General features: G+C 35.2%; 1 protein-coding gene across 4 annotated transcripts in view; it reads right to left on the reverse strand.

Moving 5' to 3' along the window:
• The window catches only part of CNTN5 (contactin 5), a 677,796-nt gene that overhangs the window by 152,594 nt on the left and 501,819 nt on the right, over positions 1 to 23,383 (reverse strand). For all 4 annotated transcript variants that reach the window (XM_083820927.1, XM_083820925.1, XM_083820928.1 and 1 more), the window contains 2 exons: positions 22,911 to 23,114; positions 8,148 to 8,250 (listed from right to left, as the gene is read on the reverse strand). In XM_083820927.1, coding sequence (XP_083677053.1) covers positions 8,148 to 8,250; positions 22,911 to 23,114 — 307 coding nt within the window. The remainder of the gene's footprint in view (positions 1 to 8,147; positions 8,251 to 22,910; positions 23,115 to 23,383) is intronic.

The following is a 23,383-nucleotide window of genomic DNA, read 5'->3' on the forward strand; positions in this document are numbered from 1 at the left end:
TTCACTTGCAAATTGTATATTAAAAACTTGTTAGTATTCCTCAGTCCTCCATCCTTCACTTATCAGTGCAGGGATTCATCGTGCCCTTTCACACTTTGTTTTGCCAGCAGTTCCTGTGTAGAGGATAACAATATATGCACTATTATCACAGGAGTCAGTGGAAATGAGACCTGTTAATGTGCACCAAATGTTCTGAATGTAGACTCAGGTAACCTGTAATATCAAAGTATCTCTGTGTCACCATTATTGTAGGAAGAGGCAAGGACTGTTTCATGTTCATGGAAAAATACAAGGAGGCTTAATCTTCTGAAAGACAATGTCCAAAGACGAGCAGCTCCTGTGGGTGAAAGGCCATTCCACTTTGCAGAACATTTCTGAGCTATGTCTCTGACTGCCAGCACACCATAAAGATCTGATGGAATATTGCAAACAAATGGCCATCAGAATTGTCATATTTGGCTCTAAAAACAGTGAAGCCTGCTTTGTATCACAAATACTAGTATCATTGTACAGCCATGTTACATTCCCATGTTTTTCCTCTATAAACAGATCATCCTGGAAGTTATGTTGAAACGTGGAAGACAGGAAGGTGATTAAAGACAGCCAACATGTCTTCACCAAGGGCAAATCATGCCTGACTAATGCAGTGACCTTCTAAGAAGTAGTAACTGCATCAGTGGACAAGGGAAGAGCTACTGATATCATTCTATCTGGACATCTGTAAGGCCTTTGATACAGTCCTCAACATTCTTGCCTCTAAATTGTAGAGATGTGGCTTGATGGAAAGAATTGGCTGGATGATAAAACCTAAAGGTTCTAGTCAATGGCTTCATGTCCAAGCAGAAACTAGTAATTTGTGGTGTCCCTCGAGTGTCTTTGCTGGGACCAGTACTATTTAGTATCTTCATTACTGACATAGACAGTGGGATTGAGTGAACCTTCAGAAAGTTTGCAGATGACAGCGGGCTGAGTAGTGTTAATATGAGTTAATATTTTAGAGGGAAATATGAGTTATATGTTAGAGGGAAGGGATACCAGGTGGACTTAGACAGCCTTGAGAGGTGGGCCCATGCAAACATTATGAAGCTCAGCAATGCCAACTACAGGGTCCTGCATGTGGACTGGGGGCAATTCCCAATATCGGTAGAGTCTGAGTAATTAATGGATTAAGAACAGCCCTGCAGAGGATGACTTGGGGATACTAGTAGATTAAAAGTCACATATGAGTTGGCAATATGTGCTTACAGCTGAGAAAGCTGATCACATACTGGGCTACCTAAAAAGGCACATGACCAGAAAGTCAAGATGAGAATTCTCCCCCTCTACTCTGCTCTTGTGGGACACCACCTGGTGTACTGTATCTAGTTCTGGGTCTGTCAATACAAGGAAGACATGGATCTGTTAGAGTCCATCCAGAGGAGGGACACAAAAAGTTATCGAAGGACTGGAACACCTCTCTTGTGAAGAAAGGCTGAAAGAGTTGGGATTGTTCAGCCTGAAGAAAAGAGTTATCTGGGTAGACCTTATTTTGCCTAAAGAGGGCTCAAAAGAGGGATGGAGACTTTACAAAGGCCTTTAGTGGTAGGACAAGGGGCAGTGGTTTTCAGCTGAAGGAGGATAGATTTAGACTGGATATAAGAAAAATTTTTGAAGATGAGGATAGTAATAAGCTTGAACAGATTGCTCAGAGAAGTTGTTTATGCCCTGTTGCAGGAAGTGTTTAAGGCCAGGCTGGATTGGGCTTTGAGCAACCTCATCTATTGAAAGATGTCCCTACCTATGGCAGGGGTGGGTGGAGAAGATGATCTTTAAGGGTTTCTTCCAACCCAAACCATTTCATGATTCTATGATTCTATGAATATTCAGCTGCTGTTTTTCACCTTGCAAGTTAGCCTTCCTTATAGCCATTATTCTATGTCATTTTCTTAATCAGTGACTCAAGCAGAAATAACTTCTGCAGATACTTCATGCAAATGTTTCATGGTTCCAGTCAAATCTACTTCAGCAGATCATACGGATTTTATATCATCACTCTGATCTTTGCTTAGATATTGCATTCACCTATTCAAATACATTTTGCATTTATGTCTGCATATTGTGAAATCTTCAGTAAGCTTTCTGTACATACTGTATAATGAAAATACTGATAATCACAAAATAAATAATACAATTTTAATTAAAGCATGAAGAACTATTAGAAAAATCAGTTAAAAAGTCAAATCTAGGTGATAAAATTCAACATTCCATGGATTTAAAACTGTGGGATATTTACAAACCAGAATTTATTCCAAAAGTGAATTATTTCAGGAGAACACTTTACAATATTTCCTGGATTATAATTCATAAAATTTCATTCAGTTTTGTGCCTTAAATATATGTAATTTTACCTCATTTTTGTTTTATCTCTTTTAAAAAGCAAAATTTTAAAATGGACTATCAGCTGAGTTCTTGCAGGCCATATTACAGATGAATGTTTATGACTGACTTATAAAGCTCTTCAAAGTAGAGTTTACGATAGAGTTTACAATTAAAGCAACATTGTCTATAACAGCACAATGTTTCTATCATAACAACCTCATCATAACAAATGTAATAAAAAGAAATCAATATCTACTTTATTCTTATCTTTAAGATTATTTTTCAATAAGGACATGGTCTATACATTAGTAAAGTGAACTAAGATAACATTTATAAAGAATATTGACATACTGTGTAGATGTTACTATTGTACAGAAATAGCACAAGCATGAAACACTCTCAAAAATACAGAAAAACAAGTGTATGGGATGTATGAAAAAATGATTGCAAGAATGGTTCTCTATTGATTCTTTTGATTGAAATCTCTGTCTGCTGGCCTACATGGTTAAAAAATGGCCATAGTGGAAAAAGGATACATAAATATTTTTTTTTCTTTCTTTTGTTACAAACAATCCTTTTGGCTGTCTGTGTGGCCCAGGAATCCTATTTGAAATGAGAAGATTCAAAACATTGAAAACCTGTAAGTACAGGTATAGCCCATGTCCTCTAAGTTGTTCTAATAAGAAATAAAGTATGATTACTCATTCAAAATTGGATTTTGGCACTATCATAATACAAAATGTATTTTATTTCCTGGCTGAAGCCAGAAAACCAATGATGTGCGAGGTTTGTATGGAGAACAAAATAGAATGTTTGTATGTTATGTTGCATGGCAAAATCACAATGAGGAAAAGGTTGAGGAGTGAGGTATATGTAAGGTGAGTGCATGGGACACAATTTGACATTAGAAATATCTGTGTGAAAAAAGTGTGTTTAGATGTAAAGTTTAGAAATTCAGTTTATTTGAAACTGAAAACAGAATACAATCTAAATACAATCTAAAAAAATAAAAAGGAAAAAGAGCAATATATGTGACACTTTTTCTTTTTTTTTCTCTCTCTTGAGCTACTTTCCTCTGAGGGCAAGACTTTTTGATTGTTGAATAGGGGCATAACATTCAGCTCTTCATGCTAGCTTGGACATTGTCTGAGCTGTGAAAACCTCTTAATTCTGTGATTTTTCAATTTATTTTTATTTATTTTTTTAATAAACACTTTACTTTTAAAAAACGCCATCAACTCTCTATTTTAAGTCCAATGTCAAAATAAAAAAGTACATTAAAAGTACTTCTGAGATAAATATACTCCAAAGCCAGGAACTGTTAAACTGAAGAATGCTTTGACTGTGGTCACTGCAAGCATGTCATCACTGAACATGTCATGTGGTGAGGACAGATTTTAAAGTCCTTTTACCTTTCAGCATTATGATTTTCACATCTTTCTAATGGGAAGAAAAATGATGTCGTCAGAATTCTTCCTTTTGAGGAAAGAGGAAATAAGAAATGAAAGAATTAACTGGTTCCCTCTGAATGTTCTTGGAGGCAAATTTTGTAATACTTGAGAAAAAGTGCAAATGGCAGCCTGCTGCGACAGAAGCCAGAGAAATTGTGTTTCTGGAGCAGGAATACTATGATCTATGCAAGAGTGTTAGTGGGGAAAATCATGTCTTTTTTACCACAACCTACACAAAGGATAAGGCCATGATTTGTCTTTCTGATTTACATAATAAGCTTAAGTTAGCATTGGAATGATGGATTTGTTAGAGAACCAGGAGTATCTGGACTACAAACGAGAATCTCATTAACAATAAGCTCATTATATATTTTCTTCAGCAAAAATTTGCTTGTCTTTTTAAATAACAAGATATAATCAGTGAAAATTGGATTACTCAATAGCAAATATTAACATACCACTGGTTATGAAAAAAAAACAGTTATAAAAAAAAAAAAGTAGTTGTTTTGAATTCCTCCATTCAGTAAGATTTAAAGTAGATCTTTTCTATTATTATTATTATTATTTAATTTAATCTAACAATACTTAATCTAAATCTTGATCAGGATTTAGCAGTTATGTAAATTAAAAATATGTTGTTGTGTCCTTACAAAAAGTTCAAAAAATAGATGTTAATACTTTGTTATTGCAAGAGGGTTTTTTATTTTATTTTTATTAAAAAAAAAAATCCTCTGCCTTGTTAGGAAAGAAATGAAAATTCAGGTGTTCCTAATTAAAATAACGTAATTGAATCTGTGTGCTACAGATATATATGAAATGTAGACATAATCAAAACACAAGTTTTCTGTGGATATGAGTAATTCTATATATAAAAACAACCTTTCAACAAAAGTGGGATGGCACAAAAACCCAGCACAAAACACTAAATATCACTTAACTGCAAAATGCACACTCATATATAACAGTAAATTTTATTTTGGACTTTTCTGTCTGTTATGTCTTTTCTTATACCTCAACAGTAAATCATGGATAAATGCAGTGATTTCTCAGCCAGTGAGTGATGCTGTATTAGGCAGTATTACCTGTATATAATGTAAATAACATGATTTTGAGATATTTTACTTCTATATTACTTTGAATTCTTTAGAAATAACAAATATATTTATAAGTGGCATTTGTAACATAATATTTTTACTTGTAATTAGTATATATTGCTTGATTTAGAATAAAATCCTTTTCAGACAATTTCTGTCTGTCAAGAAATTAAGTTGGTTTGGAGACAAAAGCTGTGCAGCTCCAGTTTATTTAATTTCTACAGCCATGGTGACTGGCAGTTCTAAATAAACACTATTAATAAATTATTAATCTGTAACCAAAGACTAGGCTTTCTCTGGAATATCTCTGAAATGCCTGGTTCAAGAAATCTTTCTAGAATGGCTGTCATTGTCACAATTACATAGGTAGAAGAGAACAGTGCTTGAGAGCAGCTAAATTAAAGCATGAGAAAAACAACAGCATATTGATTTTGAGACTGCAATAACTATAATTTTAATTACAATAAGAATTCAAAACTCCAAATTCAAATCCAAAATCCAAAAATCAAAAAAGAAAGATAAATAAAAACTAAATTAGCTGCTGATTCAATTTGGTAATGAATACCCCTGGCAGGAGAACCAGAAAATATCTGTACAAGCTATCGGGAATAAGAGATGCGGATGGAAGTGAAAGCAATAAAAATGAGCAAGGAATCTGATGCATTTCCACCTTCCACCTCAGCCTCCAGGTTTCAAATGAGGCCTGAAATGCCATTCATGTAATTATGACCATATCAGGTTGAAAGCAATTTCAATTCAGCTGGCTTGATTAATGGATGCAAAAAGAAGATAAGGAGTATGTATGGTAAAAGTAGTTGCTTGTAATAGCAGCAAATGAGGTCAACTTATTGGATAACCTAAAATTCTCTGATGGATCAGGTGTTTTTGTTTTGTTTTGTTTTGTTGTTAAAGGTTAGCTCCAAATATGAACCTAGAAATATGCTGATTGAAGTTTTTCCTGTCAACTGTCACCTTTATTTTGTGGCAGTTTGAATAGTGAGTGACTCTTTGAGAGAGGTTACTAAATCTTGAGGTGCTGGTGATTGAAAATATTAATAGCTGCTTTTCTTGTCTGTCAGCAGTCATTGTGAAGGACAAAAGTTGGCTTTCCTCCTCTTTGTTGGAAAGTGACAGTTGAGTAGGAATCTGCCTGCAACTGTACTTCCAACAAGAGGGGGAAAAAACAACATGTTGGTTACTGCTCCAGCCATAGCCAGGAGTCTCAAAGGGCCTTGTTGCCAATACTGACCTGGCAGAAAACTAGTTAGCATTGCTGACAGGAGAGAGCCTGGAGCCACCTGCCTCTACAGAGCAGCTGTCTTCCTCACTTATTTTAGCATCTCAGCTAATCTCCTTTTATTGGTTTCAAATACTTCTTTGCTTCTCTTAAAACATAAGACCCTACACAAGTTCTCCCCTTGTATTTGCTTTCTCAACTACTGCTAACATTTATATAGAGCATGAATTTGCAAAAAAAACGCACTGTCACTGCCCGATGGCCCCCTGCATGTAGGCTACAGTCTCCTACATTTTGTTTGGACTGATTGAGCTATAGCCTGTCTCTCCTTCAGTGTCAGTGGGTCTAAATAGATATAATTTTTTATGTTTTTTTTTTTTTTTTTAAAGAATTCTCTGTAATTGTTTATGAATACTCTCTGCTGACCTGGTCATTGAGATTACCTGGATGTTGGTCACATAATTTTGGTTTGTCAGGAGAAACACGCAAGAAGGGAAGCAAGTTAAAGACAAATCTCATCCAGATAGTAAATAGGAACTGTTAAGGGAAAAACATGAACCAAAAAGGAAAAAAAAATAAAAAAAGAAAGAAAAGGAAAAAAAAAAAGAAAGAACAATGACTATAAATACATATATATATATATATTTTTCTTCTCCACTCTCAAGTCGTGAAGATAGGCTTTGACAGGTTGGTCTGCAAAATCAGACTTTCTGAGCAAGGTGGTGTGGTGATCCCCAGGAAAATGGTGTATTGCTTTAAAATTCCTTTCTTCTGAAGCTTTGTTCCTACTTAGGTAAATAAGAAAGAAGACTTGAAGGATACAGTACCCATGCCATGGGGTAGTATCCCATGCCCTAGAATAACCGAGTTGTGAAATTTCACTACTAATTTTACAAAACCAAAACTTCCCACTGTTTCTTAATCCAAGCCAGCCTGTGAGGAACCTGTATGTGCCCTAATAAGCTAAGAACTAGAAAACCAAGCAGGATAAATGATACTGAGCAGTATGACTAGGGGGAAAAATGAACAAAAGGAACACCATTATAAAAAGAAATAGAAAGGAATTCAATACAGTGAGATATCTTTCAACATACACACATCACAGAATTGTATGATATATATACTTTTAAAAATGTACTTTTTGTATTTGTTTATATATCTGTAATGAAATGTCAGTGATGGAACACCTTTTTTAAGCTACATACATATAAAGAGGCAAAAACGAACTCTCTGAATCAACAGAATTACTATTTATTTCTGACTGTACACTACCCTTGCCACACTTACTCTTTGCAATGATAATAATACTAACTTCCACAAAAAAATCAAGATGTTATCAGTTCCATTTTATATTCTGTGATCTGAATAGTATACGGGGATCATTTCACTCCTTAGTTAATTTGTATGAAACAGCAAAGAAGTATTTCTAAAACCTTTCTGTCCCTAAACTCATTCATCAATAAACATATAAAAAAACACTTGACATGAATATGAAACACCTGTTCTCTAGTAGTGCTATTAGGTCAGGTGGAAATTAGAGAAATGCCAGTTCCACAGAGTGTGCTAGAATATATTTAGACCTTTGTGCTCTTATCTTCATAATATATCTTCAAAAATAATGCAGTTGGGAAAAAAAAAAAAAAGCTACTCATCCTATTTATTCTCCAAATATGATATTTTGGCAGACAAAAATGGAATTTACTGATTAAAAATTATCACAGATAATAAATAGGTGAATGTGATAAAATTTTCAATGTAAAAACTTTTTTTTTTTTTTGTTTGTGAGAACACTACTTTTCATTTTGACAGTCTTTTAACTTAACTGAATTGCTGTTCACATAAACGGTTGGGCAGGGAATTCTTAAGTGGCTACTTAGTCAATTGGTTACTTTGAGTGTACAGTAAGGGCTGTCTGTGAAAATGAAATCCAGCAAAATAATGAAGCCACAAATTAGGCATGTCACATCTTAAACAATGATGTCTAATTATAAAAGAATCTGGACTTACTTGCCAAGCGCAAAACACTCCATCTTAACGGTAGTTCCCTTTGCTGCTGTAACTGTGTAAGGAAAATGGACTTCAATTTTTGGTTCATATTCCCCCATCACACCTGGAAAATAAGGAATGTTTAAAATATGAAATATCACCACTTTTCCATATATGAGATTTTCACAGAACAAACCCTGTGGATTGCTTTTTAAACCTGCCTAGCAGTAAAGCTAGTAATTGATGGAGATAGCCTCAGTTCATCTGATTTGCTCTACTCAGATCCAGTACATATTTTAAAATGCTCTTCAGGGCTACCAGCAGCACTACAGAAAGTTTAAGAAAAAAAATATTTCTCAAGCACAGGTTCATATTTACGTTTTGAAAGATTTAAGAAGGATGAGAATTTTCCTAGACCAAAGATTTATTTATCAGTGCTGTGACAATTATAACAAAGAATATACATATAATATGTTCTGTTCAACTGAGGACCTTCCAAGATCAGCAAGAAAAACTCAGCAAAGTAAAAGCATATGTGTGCGCAGACGCAAATACAGATATGTAGAAACACATAAGGTTCAATTATTTAGTCATTTAATTTTCAACAGTCCTTTTAATATGGAAAATGATTAATTTAATCAACACAACATGTTTGGTACACAATGAGAAAAACATTCAGGGATGTGGAAAATATAAACATTGCCATCAACAGAGTTATGAAGAATTTGCTGTGGAGTGATTGACAGTTTGGAGAACTGCAAGAGTTTAGAAAATTAGAAATGAGCGGGGGAAGGAGACAGGTTATGTAAGGTGAGATGAGAAGGTTTTTATTTGATGTGTCTTAGAGAGAAGAAATATGGTGTGAATGGAAGGAAAAGAATATATGATGCCAACAACTCTGTTCTGTCAGACAGGATGGGCTGCTGGGATAAGCAATACTCAGCAGCTACATTAAAGAAAGTGTGTATTATTCAGATTTTTGGATGAGGAAAAATGGGTAGAATCTGACCTGTGGATACACTGGCAGCAAGACAAATCTAGTCTAAATCTATAAAAATCAGTCAAGATTCTCCAAATAATTCAAGAGCCAGCGACTAAGACTTAAAGAGAAAAAGAAAGGAGAAGAGATATCTTTTGCAAGAGAAAATAAAGAAGCATATGCAGGAACATGGAAGTAAGGGAATATAAGATTTACAGCTGAGAGAACACCAGCATGCAGAGACAGAAAGAAAATCAACCTACAAACTATGAGAATAAAAAAACCTATATATAAAATGCTGAACGGTAAACAGCTTTGTCTTCTTTTCGTAGAAAAATTTAAATGTTTATTTGGGGTGAGAATGCATATACATCTAAACATACATGTCTTTAGGGGCTAAAGCTTAGTTAGAAAATCTAAATATGTCAAATCAAAATAATGTTATTCAGTGAATAATGTGTCTGTAAGTAACAGTAGATTTCTTTAAAAAAAATCATAACTATGCAAGTATTACATATACTAACAATTGTAATAATTGCAACCTATTTTTCCTCAAAATCATGGCCAAATCAGTGTTTTCACATTGTTTCATGAACTCCTTGAGAAATACTGACTGAAATACGGACCCTTGAATGAAAAGGCACGTTCTGAAACAGTTCTGTCATTTGAGCTTAAAAGGTTTTGCTTTTTTCTTTTGTAGAAAAAAATAAAAAAAATAGTCTTTGTGTTCTGGGTATTCAAATAGAGTCAGGACATCACCCGAATTTAGTCAATTAACATTTTCCCTAGCCTAAACTGAAATCATTCCTAGCCTAATCTGTCATAAAAGAATGTCCCCACTGGCTCATACTATGTTGATAAATTTCATAATTTAATTATGCTCCTTGTGACTTCTTTTACTGTTTCCTGACTTTGTGTTATGCTGTTTCAAATTACCTGCCACTTTGAGATGGGAGGTGAAAACAACATGCCAATATGGAAACTGTGGATCTTTATATCACAGATTTTTCTTGTTTTGTTTGTTGTATTAAAACAAGTCCAGAGGAGGGCCACGAAGATGATTAGGGAGCTGGAGCACCTCTCCCATAAAGACAAGCTGAGGGAATTGGGGTTGTTCAGCCTGGAGAAGAGAAGGCTTCAGGGAGACCTTACAGTGGACTCCCAGTATCTAAAAGGGGATTACAAGAAAGCAGGAGAGGGACTCTGTCAGGGATTGTAGAGATCGGACAAAGACGTATGGTTTTAAACTAAAAGAGGGTAGATTTAAATTAGATAAAGAAAGAAATTCTTTACTGTGGGGGTGATAAGGCCCTGTCACAGATTGCCCAGAGAAGCTGTGGATGCCCCATCCCTTAGAAGCATTCAAGGCCAGGTTGAATGGGGCTTTGGGCAACCTGGTCTAGTGGGAGGTGTCCCTGCCTATGGCAGGGGGCTTAGAATTAGGTGACTTTCAAGGTCTTTTCCAACCCAAACCATTAGCTGATTCTCCTATTCACTGATTCATATTGTCCCTGACTCTTCAGAAATGTTGTACAGAAACTGAGGTTGTATACTAATCTCCCTCTTTAAAAGCCATGTTCATGGTATATGGATGTACGGTAAGATTACTGCATGGTTATGTGATACACAGGATCATACCTACTGGTATTATTTAACATCTTTGTTGGTGACATGAACAGTTGTATTGTGTGCACCCTCAGCACATTTGTCAATGACACCAAGCTGAGCAGCATGGTCACATGCTGGAGGGAAGAGGTGCCATCCAGAGGAACCCGGATAGGCTTGAGTGGTGGGCTCATGACAACTTCATGAGGTTCAACAAGGCCAAGTGCAAAGTCCTGCACCTGGGTCAGTGGAATCGCAAGCACAAACACAGCCTGGGTGATGAGTGGATTGACAGAAGACCTGAGGAGAAGGACATGGGGGAGGAGAAGGACTGTCGGTGGATGAGAAGCTCAACAAGAGCTGGCATGTACAATTGCAACACAAAAAGCCAACCGTATCCTGGGCTGCTTCAAAAGAAGCACAGCTAGCATGTCAAGGAGCATCTCCATTCTTATGAGATTCCACATTGAGTACTGCATTGAGTTCCAGGGCCCTCAATATCAGAAACACACTGATCTGTTTGAGTGGGTCCAGAGGGGGCCACAAACATGATCAGAGGGCTGGAGCACCTCTGCTATGAAGAAAAGCTGAGAAACGTGGGTTCATTTAGCCTAAAAAAAAGAAGGCTCTGGGGAAACAGCAGCTTTCCATTACTTAAAGGGAGCCTACAGGAAAGGTGTGGAGAGACTCTTTGTCAGGGAGTGTAGTCATTGGTCAAGAGGAAACAGTTTTAAACTAAAAGAGGGTAGGTTTAGATTGGGTATAAGGAAGGAATTCTTCACTCAGAGGGTGGTGAGGCAGTGGAACAGGTTGCCTAGGGAAGCAGTGGATGCTCCATCCCTGGAATTGTTCAAGGCCAGATTGGCTGGGGCTTTGAGCAACCTGTTCTAGCAGGAGGTGTTCCTGTCTATGGCAGGGGGGTTGGAAGTACATGATCTTTAAACTCTCTTCCAACTCAAACCGTTCTATGATTCTATGATTCTACTAATTGCACTTTTAATGTATTTTCTGTCAAAACATTTCCTATAAAATTTAGGCTTCCTTACTCCTTGGATACTTCTGAAGTCCTATTTAAAAAAAAATGCATTTTATTTCATAGAATCATAGAGTTTCTACCTGTCCATCCTCTAAATTTGATGCCAAGCAAAGGAAAATGGTGCATCCTGGTTCCTTTAAAACTACTGTATGTGTTTAGTCATGGTGATTTATTATTATTTGTCTATATTTCATGTAAAATTTCCTCTGTTGAAATTTCAGTTATGGGAACCTCCAGTTCTCTTGTAAACACTGCTGAAAATAATTCATTTAGCTCAAATAATATAGCATTATACTCTTTTTAAGTAGTATCCTCAGTTCCCTTTAAGCCTCTGCCACTCTGCCAGCTGTTAACTGTACAGACTCACTCAGATGTTTTGTGCTTTGATGATTTTTTTTTTAAACTGCTTTAGTGTAAGACTGTTCCTAAAAATAATTTTGTTAAATTGTCATATGCTATTAAATATTTACCTTTTTTTTTCCTGAAAAATGCATCTTAAAATAGAATTAAATTATTCATGCCCTTAAAATAATACAGTACTTATGAACACATCTAAAGGACAGTATTATGTTTCAGTTCTTATGTTTTTAACTTAACTCCCTTTAGTAGGTACAATCTATACAACTATTGAATGCTCTTTGCAAGTCATGTCATCATTTCATATTCCTAATGAAATGATCTGCTAATATTTTGTACTACATGCTGTTCTTCTGGGTTATTGTTACATTAGCAAGCAACGTGCCTGCAGCAACTGGCAAAAGAATGCAGAAAAATTACAAAGTGATTGCTTGGTGTCCCCATGTTATCAATACTCCTTGCGAAAATTAGGAAACAAAAGTCTATTATTGCAAAGGGATATTTTTCATCCTTACAGCTTATGATCTTTGAGACCAAGGAGGCCATTACATTTGCACAGACTTTAAGTGAATAATCAAGGCCTTACCTTCCCATGTTACATTATAATTGCTTTGCTATGACTGGTGTACCTCCAGGCTCTTTAACTTTCCCGGTTTCTGTTTTGGTCACTATCAGTCAGTAACAGTAAAATAATCCTCATGTGCTTTTTCTCAAGATTTTTTTTCATTTGCATCAGGTGTTAAAAGGAACCTGAACTTTCAAGAAATATTGAGGGCTTGAGCTACGTGCATTAGAATCAATCTCTCAGACGTATGCATGACTCTCTTTCAATATTTGGTTAAGGCCATAAAAAATTTCCTCAGACATTTTTTATTTCCATTTATCAAGCATGAAATACAGCAATAAATAAAATTGATCAACAGAATAAAAACATAATATACGATTTTCAAAGTCCTAACAAATCACAGAGATCACATGATCTGAGCACAAGAGAGGAACAAGGAGCTCTTCTCATGCTCCCATGTCTGCCTTCACATGAAAACACCTCCTTTGTGAAGATCTTCCACCTCTTGCCTTCCTAGAAGTGTCCTCAGTGATTCAGTCTTCCTTAGACTGGATAGTTTACAAGTACATCTTATCCCTGGCCCTCATTTGGAGACAAGTCATCTTCCCTGGCATTTCCCAGTCTCCAGGTTTCTGCCATGTCAGCGTGCATGGGAATGAGAGCACTCTATATTGCTGTCCAACCAGGGTCTTTCCTGGCCAGATGAGGTTGGACTGAAACACTAATGATCTTTCTATTATATCTACAATTACTGAGAAGACACCAATTTACACAACTGAACATATCCCTGTACTAAGCACAGCTTGATCTTGCTAAAATGGATGGTACGTTAGTCACACAGGCAGAAATGGAGCTTAATATTTATAGAAGAGATGACTTCCCTATTCCCTCTTTCAGATATGTTTTACAATGATGCAATTATCACAGAGTAATTATTGCATATTCTCCAACTAATATAAGGAAAAATCTAAAAAAAAAAATATAAAAAAAACATAAATCAAGTTTAATTTTAACAAGTTGTTCTGGCTTAGCTGCAAATCTATGAGTTGAGTTTAAGTATCTGCTACCCAAAGCATCCTATGAACCCTTGGATACACTGTTGTCTGCATCAAAATATAGAGATGACATAATTCATTAAATCACAGTAATGTGATAAACAATGATTGTGAGGTGTTCACATACCACAGGAATAGTTGTAACAGAATTGCAAACATTTACACACATTACTACAGCTAAAACTGTTTACATTATTCCCTGTGGGCCATTTAATGGAAATGGAGAAAGGAATAAAGTAGCAAGATGAGTTTCTCATTGTTAGTCCTTTCTATAGCTAAGCACAACTAAACGAGCTACAGACAGGACATCAGTCATTACCATTTTAAAAAGGACTGCTCTGCCTCTTCTTTTTGTCTGCCCGTCCATGACTTAGAAGCTTAAATGAAGAGTGCAGAAAAATTGTGAGTCTATAACTGTATCCACACAAGTACACTTTTTGTCTTCATGGGGAAAAAAAATCAAACTGCTGAGAAATCATCACATCACCTTACCTCAGATGTGTAGAGGCTAATGCTTCTATTCCATTAATCTTCCAGGTACTAACTACACTCTTGAAACTCCCAGAGCATAAGCTTCTATAATGGCCCCTTAAATGCTTTCAGCTAAAATGATTTGGGCTTGTTTCAAACTCCTTAAGTAATAGCTCTTTAACTTACTTCAGAAACTTATTTTGAATGGACCAGGTTACAGGGGACACTTGAATAAATGGCTGATAAACTTTTAAGGTGGTAGCTAGAAAAGAATGTAAGAATATAATGTCATCAGAGTGTTAGGGAGAAAATGAAACCCAAAGAACTCCTATACTCAGGAGAAAGATTAGGCACAGATTTATACTTACCATTATTTACTAGCAAAAGATACAAACTCCACAATTCAGTGATTAAGAGTATTTGCCTGAGAGGTTTGGGTGAGGTTCCTGATCTTAGACAAATGGTGTAGGAATGTTAATCTGCGTCTCTTACAGCTGAAATAGTACTTTAATCACAAAACTATTGCTATTCTTACTTGTTTGGGTGTTCCTGGCAATTTCTGGTAAACTTCCTGAGGAATCCCTAAGAATTTTCTAATAATTTTACAGGTCAGAAGATGTGTTTCTTAACACATTGTAATTCTGATATATTGGGTGAATCTTTATCCAAAACCAAGAAGATTTTGATTAAGAAACTGTTGCAGCAATGCTCAGGTATGATTTCTTGTCCTATCAATAATCTCCTATTAATAATGTGATGCAAACTAGGGTTGTCCGTTGTAGTCTTTTGTTGACAAAGGAACATTTAGCAATTTCCCCGAAGATCTGCACTTTGAAATGTCTCCATACATTTAATTGGGAAAGAAAGCTTTGAATACGGTCATTTACAATGACAATAAAATCATAGTATAAACTGAATTAATTCAAATATAATGATGATACCCATCATTACATCCTGACTGCGGTGGAATTTTTCAGCGCATTGTGAAGAATTTATTGACTCACCTACCATTGATCTTATTCTAAATACTGCACCTGCAGTAAACCTCTAAAAATTTACTGTTGGGAATGATTGTTTTATGATAATTATCCACAATATTCTTTCCACTTAGAGATATTTTTGATCTCTTTTGAAAAGTCCTAAAAATTTTCATGTGAAATTCTGTTCTGCAGTGCACTAAACACTAATGTACCTACAATGTTTCCGTACATTACTCCAAGAGAAGGTCCCATCAGATATCACAAGATAGAAAGAAGCCTTTATTAGAATCTGTCCAAATAGCAAAGGAAGTTCAGTAACTCAGCTTCTGGGATTTAATAATTCAGTCTACAATTGGGAGCTAAGATGTTTATATATATCTAATTATGGAGGTATATACATAGAAGAAGATCACATTTAATGAAAGAAAAATGTTTAACTAAAGCTTAAACAAAACTTTACTATTCCCACTTTAAAGTCTTTACAGTCCACTTCAATTCTCCAGCAGTTACCCTCTGAACTCTGTCTAGAAAGCCCTTTCTAGAATTAAGATTCCCGATTGTTCAGCCTGGAAAAGAGGAGGCTCAGGGGCGCCTTATCACACTCTACAGGTACCTTAAAGTAGGCTGTAGTGAGGTGTGGGTTGGTCTATTCTCCCACGCGCCTGGTGACAGGATAAGGGGGAATAGGCTAAAGTTGCACCAGGGGAGGTTTAGGTTGGATATTAGGAAAAACTTCTTTACCGAAAGGGTTGTTAGGCATTGGAATAGGCTGCCGAGGGAAGTGGTTGAGTCACCATCCCTGGAGGTCTTTAAAAGATGTTTAGATGTAGAGCTTAGTGATAAGGTTTAGTGAAGGACTTGTTAGTGTTAGGTCAGAGGTTGGACTAGATGATCTTGGAGGTCTCTTCCAACCTAGATAATTCTGTGATTCTCTGATTCTGTGATTCTGTGATCATGAAACACTTTTAAAAATTAGTTATTTTACTCATGTGTCATACATATATCAGAGATTTCTCTCTCTCTTAAAGAGAGAATACAACTAAGAACACTTTATTTTCAATTACAAGTGGATGTGTTATGACTAAAAGAAAGGACACTGGAGCCAGTGGGAAGCAAGGACACTAAGGACACAAAATCAATGAGGTAAACACAGAATAAGCACTGAGGGGAGTAGCGATACTTTTTCCAGTTCCAAACAAAAGGCCAAAGTTTCTAATTTACAGCTTAGGCTGGGGAGATTTCTATTTATGTGTGTTTGAAAAATCAAGCACTAACAATGACCAAGATGGTTGTCTTTTCTTTCTTCTCCTCTGTTTAGGAAAGTCTTTATTAAGTCAAAACTTAGACTTCAACCCATCAAATTTCTTATGTATATGTAATATAGCATCTAAGCTCTCCTGCTAAACCCAGCACAGTTGGAGCTGGATGAAATCAAACTTCGTCCTCTGGACATTCAGAGATGAGGGAGGGCATCTTGTATACAACATTCCCCTACAAAGATTTGTGCATATGTAGATGTATGAAAACTTGAAAACCTGAACATTTCCATTGACCATGTGTAAGAATAATATTTCTTAGCAGCCACACACACCAAGAAATAACAGGACTCCATTCCACTAGGCAATATGTTTTCCTGCATGAGTCCTAAGAATGGAAGTCAACAGGAAGCCAAAAGTATCACTGCTATTTTTCTGTTCCATTTCATTTTTATCAGGGAGGAGACTGTGCTGAACTTGGCATAAGAAATCAGTTGTAGATTTCTTTTATTTTTTCTTTCCCCCAGACATCTCTGGCCAATATTTATTTTTCCTTCTATCCAATTGCCTGCTATTCACAGAGTCACAGAATCAGAGTCACAGAATTATCTAGGTTGGAAGAGACCTCCAAGGTCACCTAGTCCAACCTCTGACCTAACACTAACAAGTCCTCCGCTAAATCATATCAGTAAACTCTAAATCTAAACATCTTTTAAAGACCTCCAGACTCAACCACTTCCCATTCATCCAGGTCAGTCTCACAAAAGCTATTCAGAAAAATTTGCAACTATTAAGATTATTTTTGTTATCAATTTGCACAAATTTTAATTTAGTCACCTTTAATTAAAACATTGCCCACACACTTCTGAATGAAATCTTAATAACTACAGTTCCATGTAACATCAGTCCTAATCCTGAGTTGAATTGAGAGGAACATTTATTTCTCCAGTTCATTTATTTTATGCTTCTGACTGTACTATGCATTTGGATCAGTTAACTCTTTCATTTACGTAATAGTTTCATAAATCATCAGGAGGAGAAGCAAAACAAAGCTACATGACTGCAGAAAGAGTGCAAGATGGTACAAGTCTAGAATCTTAAATTACATTAGCTAATTAAAAACAACAACTTCATTTCCAGCAGACAAAATTTCTATAAAGTAGTGGGAAAACTTAGCAATTAGAACTCCTTGAATGAAGTTACCATAACAGAGCTCAAAGAAAACTAAACACAAAGCAAGCTTTTTCACAATATAAGAGTTTTTGTTCTGCATTGAACACTGGGACCTAATCTTTTCCCCTGTTGCTCTTGAGATGTTCTCCTGGTTTCAGCACATTTATATTGTCAAAAGACCATCCCAGCATATTTTCTCTCTGCTTTTTTTAGACCAAATCTTTTGCAAAGAGCATCTTTAAACTTTTGTGTTTCTTTGATAATGTGATTGAGCCATGGTAGAATCAATATAAAACTCTGAAAAGGGTTATAAAATTTCCTCCCTACTTACAGATTTTCACTTATAGTTTTAGGTGGAAGGACCACTGGGGTTGGCGGTAACAAATGTGAACTCTGAATGGAAAGACATAATTCCCTTATGCTACTATATGTATGTCCTTGTTTTTTGTTTTTTTGTTTTTTTTTTTTTTTTTAATGCTATGACTTCCTTCCTATTATTTTTGACAACCTTGCAGCAGGATCTAGGTACAAGAACCAGGATGAAGCAGATAAGAATATATTTCTTCAAAATGCTTGTATCCCATGAAGTATATGTAAATATATTTTTCATTAGAGAAAAACAGAGACTGTGTGAAGTCTTTTATTTTCAGTTACACAATGACTCACCATAAAAATAACTCACTACAATTTTAGGGGAGAAACAACATGTTCACTACAGGAGTAGTGAACAGGTTATTTTACCAACCTTCCCCTGGAAAGGGGGAGTATACAATTCCCATTTTATACTTTGATGTGTCTGTCAGTCCTATCATTGTCTCTGTATCACTGCAGTTCAAATGGGTTTTTACCAGAGAATTTGGATCTGCTTGAAAAAAATCAGAGTGGGATCCTTTCAAGTTCAAGTTCAGTCCTGGAGTGTTATGAGAAGTTCCCAAAATTCCCTGACAGTCTTGCACTGCTTTTAGAGATTTGCTCAATTCAAATATAAGCTATATTCCAAGAATATTCTTAGAATATTCCAAGTTGGAAAAGACTCAGGAGGATCACTGACTTAAAATGGAACCCTCCTAAAACTGAGTCAGTTCTCTTTAATGTTTTTAAAACTGATTTGGATGCAGGACTCAAATGCTTACTAAGTATGTTTGCAAATGATACTAACAACATATTCAAATAACATATTCTAGAGTTCAACCTGAATAAGCACACTCAGAACCCATTCCATCACAGAAAAGCAGAGAAGAATATCCTTAATGCCTAGATATCCATACTATCTATGACTATGCAAGACTATTAACTGCACGAAGAGTCTCTTCAAAATCAACAGAATTAAGACTGACATGATTCAGTTCATGGAACTATAATGACATGGAAAAAAATTGTGAAGGCTAAGCTCTGCATTCAGTTATATCACAATATGTCTGGTCAGGTACACCAACCTCAGCTGAGCACTAAACTAACTTGCTGTAATGGAACACAGTAGAAAGTGTCCTCTGATGTCTGAGACTGTACAGGTTGTCTTTCTTTCTGGAAATTCCACTGTAGCAAAAACACTAGGCAATATACACAGAGATAAAATGAAGAACTACTTAATTGTCTCCTGTACAGTAATAATGTTAAAGTTAACATATTTTCAAGAAAAATTAAAGAAAAAAAGGAATTAAAAAGTGTGAATTTCAAATATGTGCTTTATGCTATCAAACATTATGTTTTATACTACCTAGGTTTCTATTTCTTAAATTTGAGGATGTTTTCTGTTATTTTTATTAATCAAAATACTTTACTGCTCTCAATCAGCACCCATGCCTGCAAGGATCCATTTTAGCACCCTGTTTATTATTTGTTAAGTGTTATTAAATAATTCCTCAAAGTTTCTAATGCATTATAAAAGCAGTTAGTCAAATGATTTTTTTTTTTTTCCTGGTAAAAGTTTTTTATCTCCGCAGATAGTTTTAGAGTGTTTTTATAACCCAGCTTGAAGTGAAATTGAATTGTATGAAATGACTGATTGTCAAGGACATCTGAACAAATAAGGTATTCATTTTATTCAGAATCCATTGAAGGATTTCTTGATGTTTTTATTTAATTTGCTTCATATCAAGGAGTTAACTTCCCCTTTGAGACACATCTTGAAAGAAATAAAAGATTAATAAAAGCCAAGGAAGTTCCTACATTCTTGCAGAGTTTGACAGAAAGCCTTAATATTATTCTGTTTCTTCCTCATAGATAAATAGGGACCAGTGTTATCATCGGATTGTTTTTGTCACAGGCTGTCCATTCCCCTGGGTACAGGTACTGTTTATACATCTATTAAAAAACAAGAACAATGACAAATATATCAAGTATTAGATTTTTGAGTTACTGAATACATGTGTCCAGAGAATAGATAATATATAATTTGTTTTATTTATATAGCACCATTTGTAAATGCTGTTTAAAACCACAAGCTCTTCCTTTGGTTTTTGACAAATGAGCTGACTGAGTAGGATTATGCCAGCTGGGATGCCAATCATTAGAAATCAGAAAGCTGTATGATTTTTGCACTTAAGTGAATATTTGAAAAGTTGAAAGTGATTCAACTCATTTTTATATCTAAAAGCTCAAAAATATAAGGCATATTCAAGTTTATAAAACAGTATTCAAAAACAATGGTAATTAAATGTTCAGGTGCATGGATATTTGTTTTAAAAATCATTCTATTTTCTCACTTAAACATGGGCTTGCTTATAGTCCATCCTCAGCTCCCTCCTCTCCACAAACAAGTAATTTTCTATAAGTCTAATAAGCACCTCTTTTCATGGCAGAGGCGTTGGAACTAGATGATCTCTAGGGTCCTTTCCAAATCAAGCCATTCTATGATTCATCAGTTTTATTATCCCATATTTTGGAGTATATTATACATATCCATATACAAAATTCTGATGTCCCCCTTCCCCCTTTAATATTTTTAAGTAATATAACCTAAAACAATCTACATCAAAAGGAAAAAACATAGTATTTCTATTTGTGTATTTTAATTGTGGTCCCACAAAGTTTTTAAAAAGTTAGTATTATTGCTTTCAGTGAAAGAGGTAGAACAAGGCAGAAGTTTTAAGTAATGAGATCTGGTTGCTAAATCATAAATTTCTCCTTAACATTTTTACAAGGTAGGTTTATGAAAACTATGAGGGTAGGTAGAAAATTCCATTCTCTTCACTGAAAATATTCCCCAGTCATGCAGAAAAGCAAACACAATTTACTAAGAAATATTAAAGAACTCCATTGAAACAATCGGGACTTTTCAGAAATCCCAGCAGATAAAAATGAAGTCATGGGAGGCTGGTAGAAATTCATACATGGGAAAGAATGAATTGGGAAATTGTTCAGGAGTAGTTAGTTCATCTATGTGCAAATGCCTCCCCAGTATTCCAGCTCAATTCAGAAGGTTGGATCATCACAGCTGTATGACAGTCAGCCATGAAATAAAAATTTTCTTGAGGCTAATATATACTACCCACTTGACATTTAAGGAAATTTGCACTGTTTTCCTTCACAGATTTTGTTTCATAGCTCAGTGATGTAGACTGCTGCCTTTCTCCTTATTTACTCTCTCCACTCCGTCTATTGTGTGCCCATATACTGGTATTACATTATGTATAATTAATCATAGGATCATAGAATTGTTAAATTTGTTGAATCTGTTGAACTGCTGCACGCAAATGAAACCTAATAAGAACATGTAAAAATGTAATAAATAAACAACAGAGCAAGATACGAATAATAAATATGGCAATAAAATTCTTTTTGTGTCAGAATTTGAACTCATTAAACATATATTTTTTTCTGTTTTCATTTTCAAAGAGCTAATATTGAAAACAACAGGTCTGCTTTGTTCATTAGGTAAAACTAACCATGTCAAATGCAATGATTCGCATAAGTACTACACCAGAACAACAACAAAAATAAATAAATAGAAAATGATACTGTAAAACATTCAGCTTTTTGTTGTAGAGACTGCATGCTCTACAGACAGATGTTTCAACCTAGTTACAATGAATAAAGATTAATTTAATTCCATTCTAATCTGTGAACACATTTTTTTATTTACTCCGTAAAATTGAATTGTCAGTGTTAAAGTCCAGTCTTTGTAATGCTTCTGCAGGGATATTCTTAGTGCTAGATTAAGTTATACGCAGGACTAAAGACTCAGTGGCTCTCTCTCTCTCTCTCTTCTCTCTCTCTCTCTCTCTGATTTATGTAAATATTAATTCATATTTGCTAAATTGCTGAAATGGATTTCTGAAGAACTAGGAAGTATCATTAAGTGTGGAACATCCTGGAAAAAAAATATAGATATTTATAGAATCACTAATTATTAGTCTCAAAAATAACATTATTTTGATGGAAAACAAAACCAAAAAGGAATTATAAAATACTAAATATGAATCTTTTAGTTGAAAAAAAGCAAAAAATCGTTGTCTCTATAGATAGCTATTCCAACAGAATTGGAGATACATATAATTTTTATTGAAATGTCATACTGCTCTATAAGAAATATTATTGGAAGGTGTTTTCTTTTAATTTTTGGAAATGACTAAGATATTTCAGCTCGTAAGCTAGTTTTTGAAAATAATATTGAGGTACTTAATTACAGAAAAAAACCTGCAGTGATATGCCTTGATGAAATTCAAAAGCACCTGGGTAGCTAACTATCTTTGTAATCAAAGCTATTGTGGTGTTCTTGGTGGTCCTTAATCACTGCAGTGAATTGGAGCCTGGAAATGTAACAGGTCTTTAGAACAACATCAGGTTTTAAGTGTGAGGGTCTCTGTTCAGTTTTCTAACCATCTTGGGACAGCTGAGATGCATCAATGGATATCTTCAGGCATCCAGCTTGCCTGTAAGGGCACAGGTTTCCTGTATGTCCTGTGTGATATTTGCTAGTCACCTGTGGATGTTTCAGATATCGAACGGTATCTCAGTGTCGCAGTAGCCACATTCATTTGGCAACTGAATGGAGTCCTAAAGAAACAGACATTACTGAGAAAGGAGATTTGCTTCTCTCTGACAGTGACAGAGCACCAGAATAGCAAAAAGAAATCTTCTAAACAAAATAATTCAGGAGTGTCAGATTGCACCTCAGTCTCTGGAGGTCTAAATAGTCCCGCAACCATTAGATGTTTTAGAAGACTTTGTCTCCATGGACACCATTCCTATGCTGATTGCAGCAGTAAATGCATGCACAGATAGAAAAAATATAATAAAATCATGTTTCTTAAATTATTGAGTATTTTGCTTCCATGTGGTACCCAGAAATAATACCTTTCTTACCATCATTTCTCAATGTCAGAGGTGTAGGAGGACTCAAAACTCTGGCATTTGTCACTGTGTTTTTTACCAGACATATATAGCTGCCAACATCAGATGTTTGCACCTTGGAGATGTAGAGATTGCCTGTCTCCTGAGAGATGAAGCGTCTGCTATCTTCTGCCACAAAAGATGGAAATTCATTAAATACCCAGCTATAGATGATCTCTAAAAGAAAACAGAAAAATAAGAGAAAGCTATTATGGAAACAATACTCCATATTGTTAATGGATACACTCAATAAATGTTCATTAATTTTATTTAAATCATCTAGGGAGAAAAATAAAGGCTTTTAAAATTTTTTATTTGCTTTAGATCTGAAGTTATTATTTTTTTCTTTCTTTCTTTCAAATTTTGGAAATGAAATAAGCCATAAGTGACAAATTATTAAACAGTCCTAAACAGGTTCTCTGGGAGGACAAATTTAGTTCAGAAAA

Source organism: Anser anser (assembly GCF_964211835.1).
Source record: "Anser anser genome assembly, chromosome: 1".
Taxonomy (NCBI): domain Eukaryota; kingdom Metazoa; phylum Chordata; class Aves; order Anseriformes; family Anatidae; genus Anser; species Anser anser.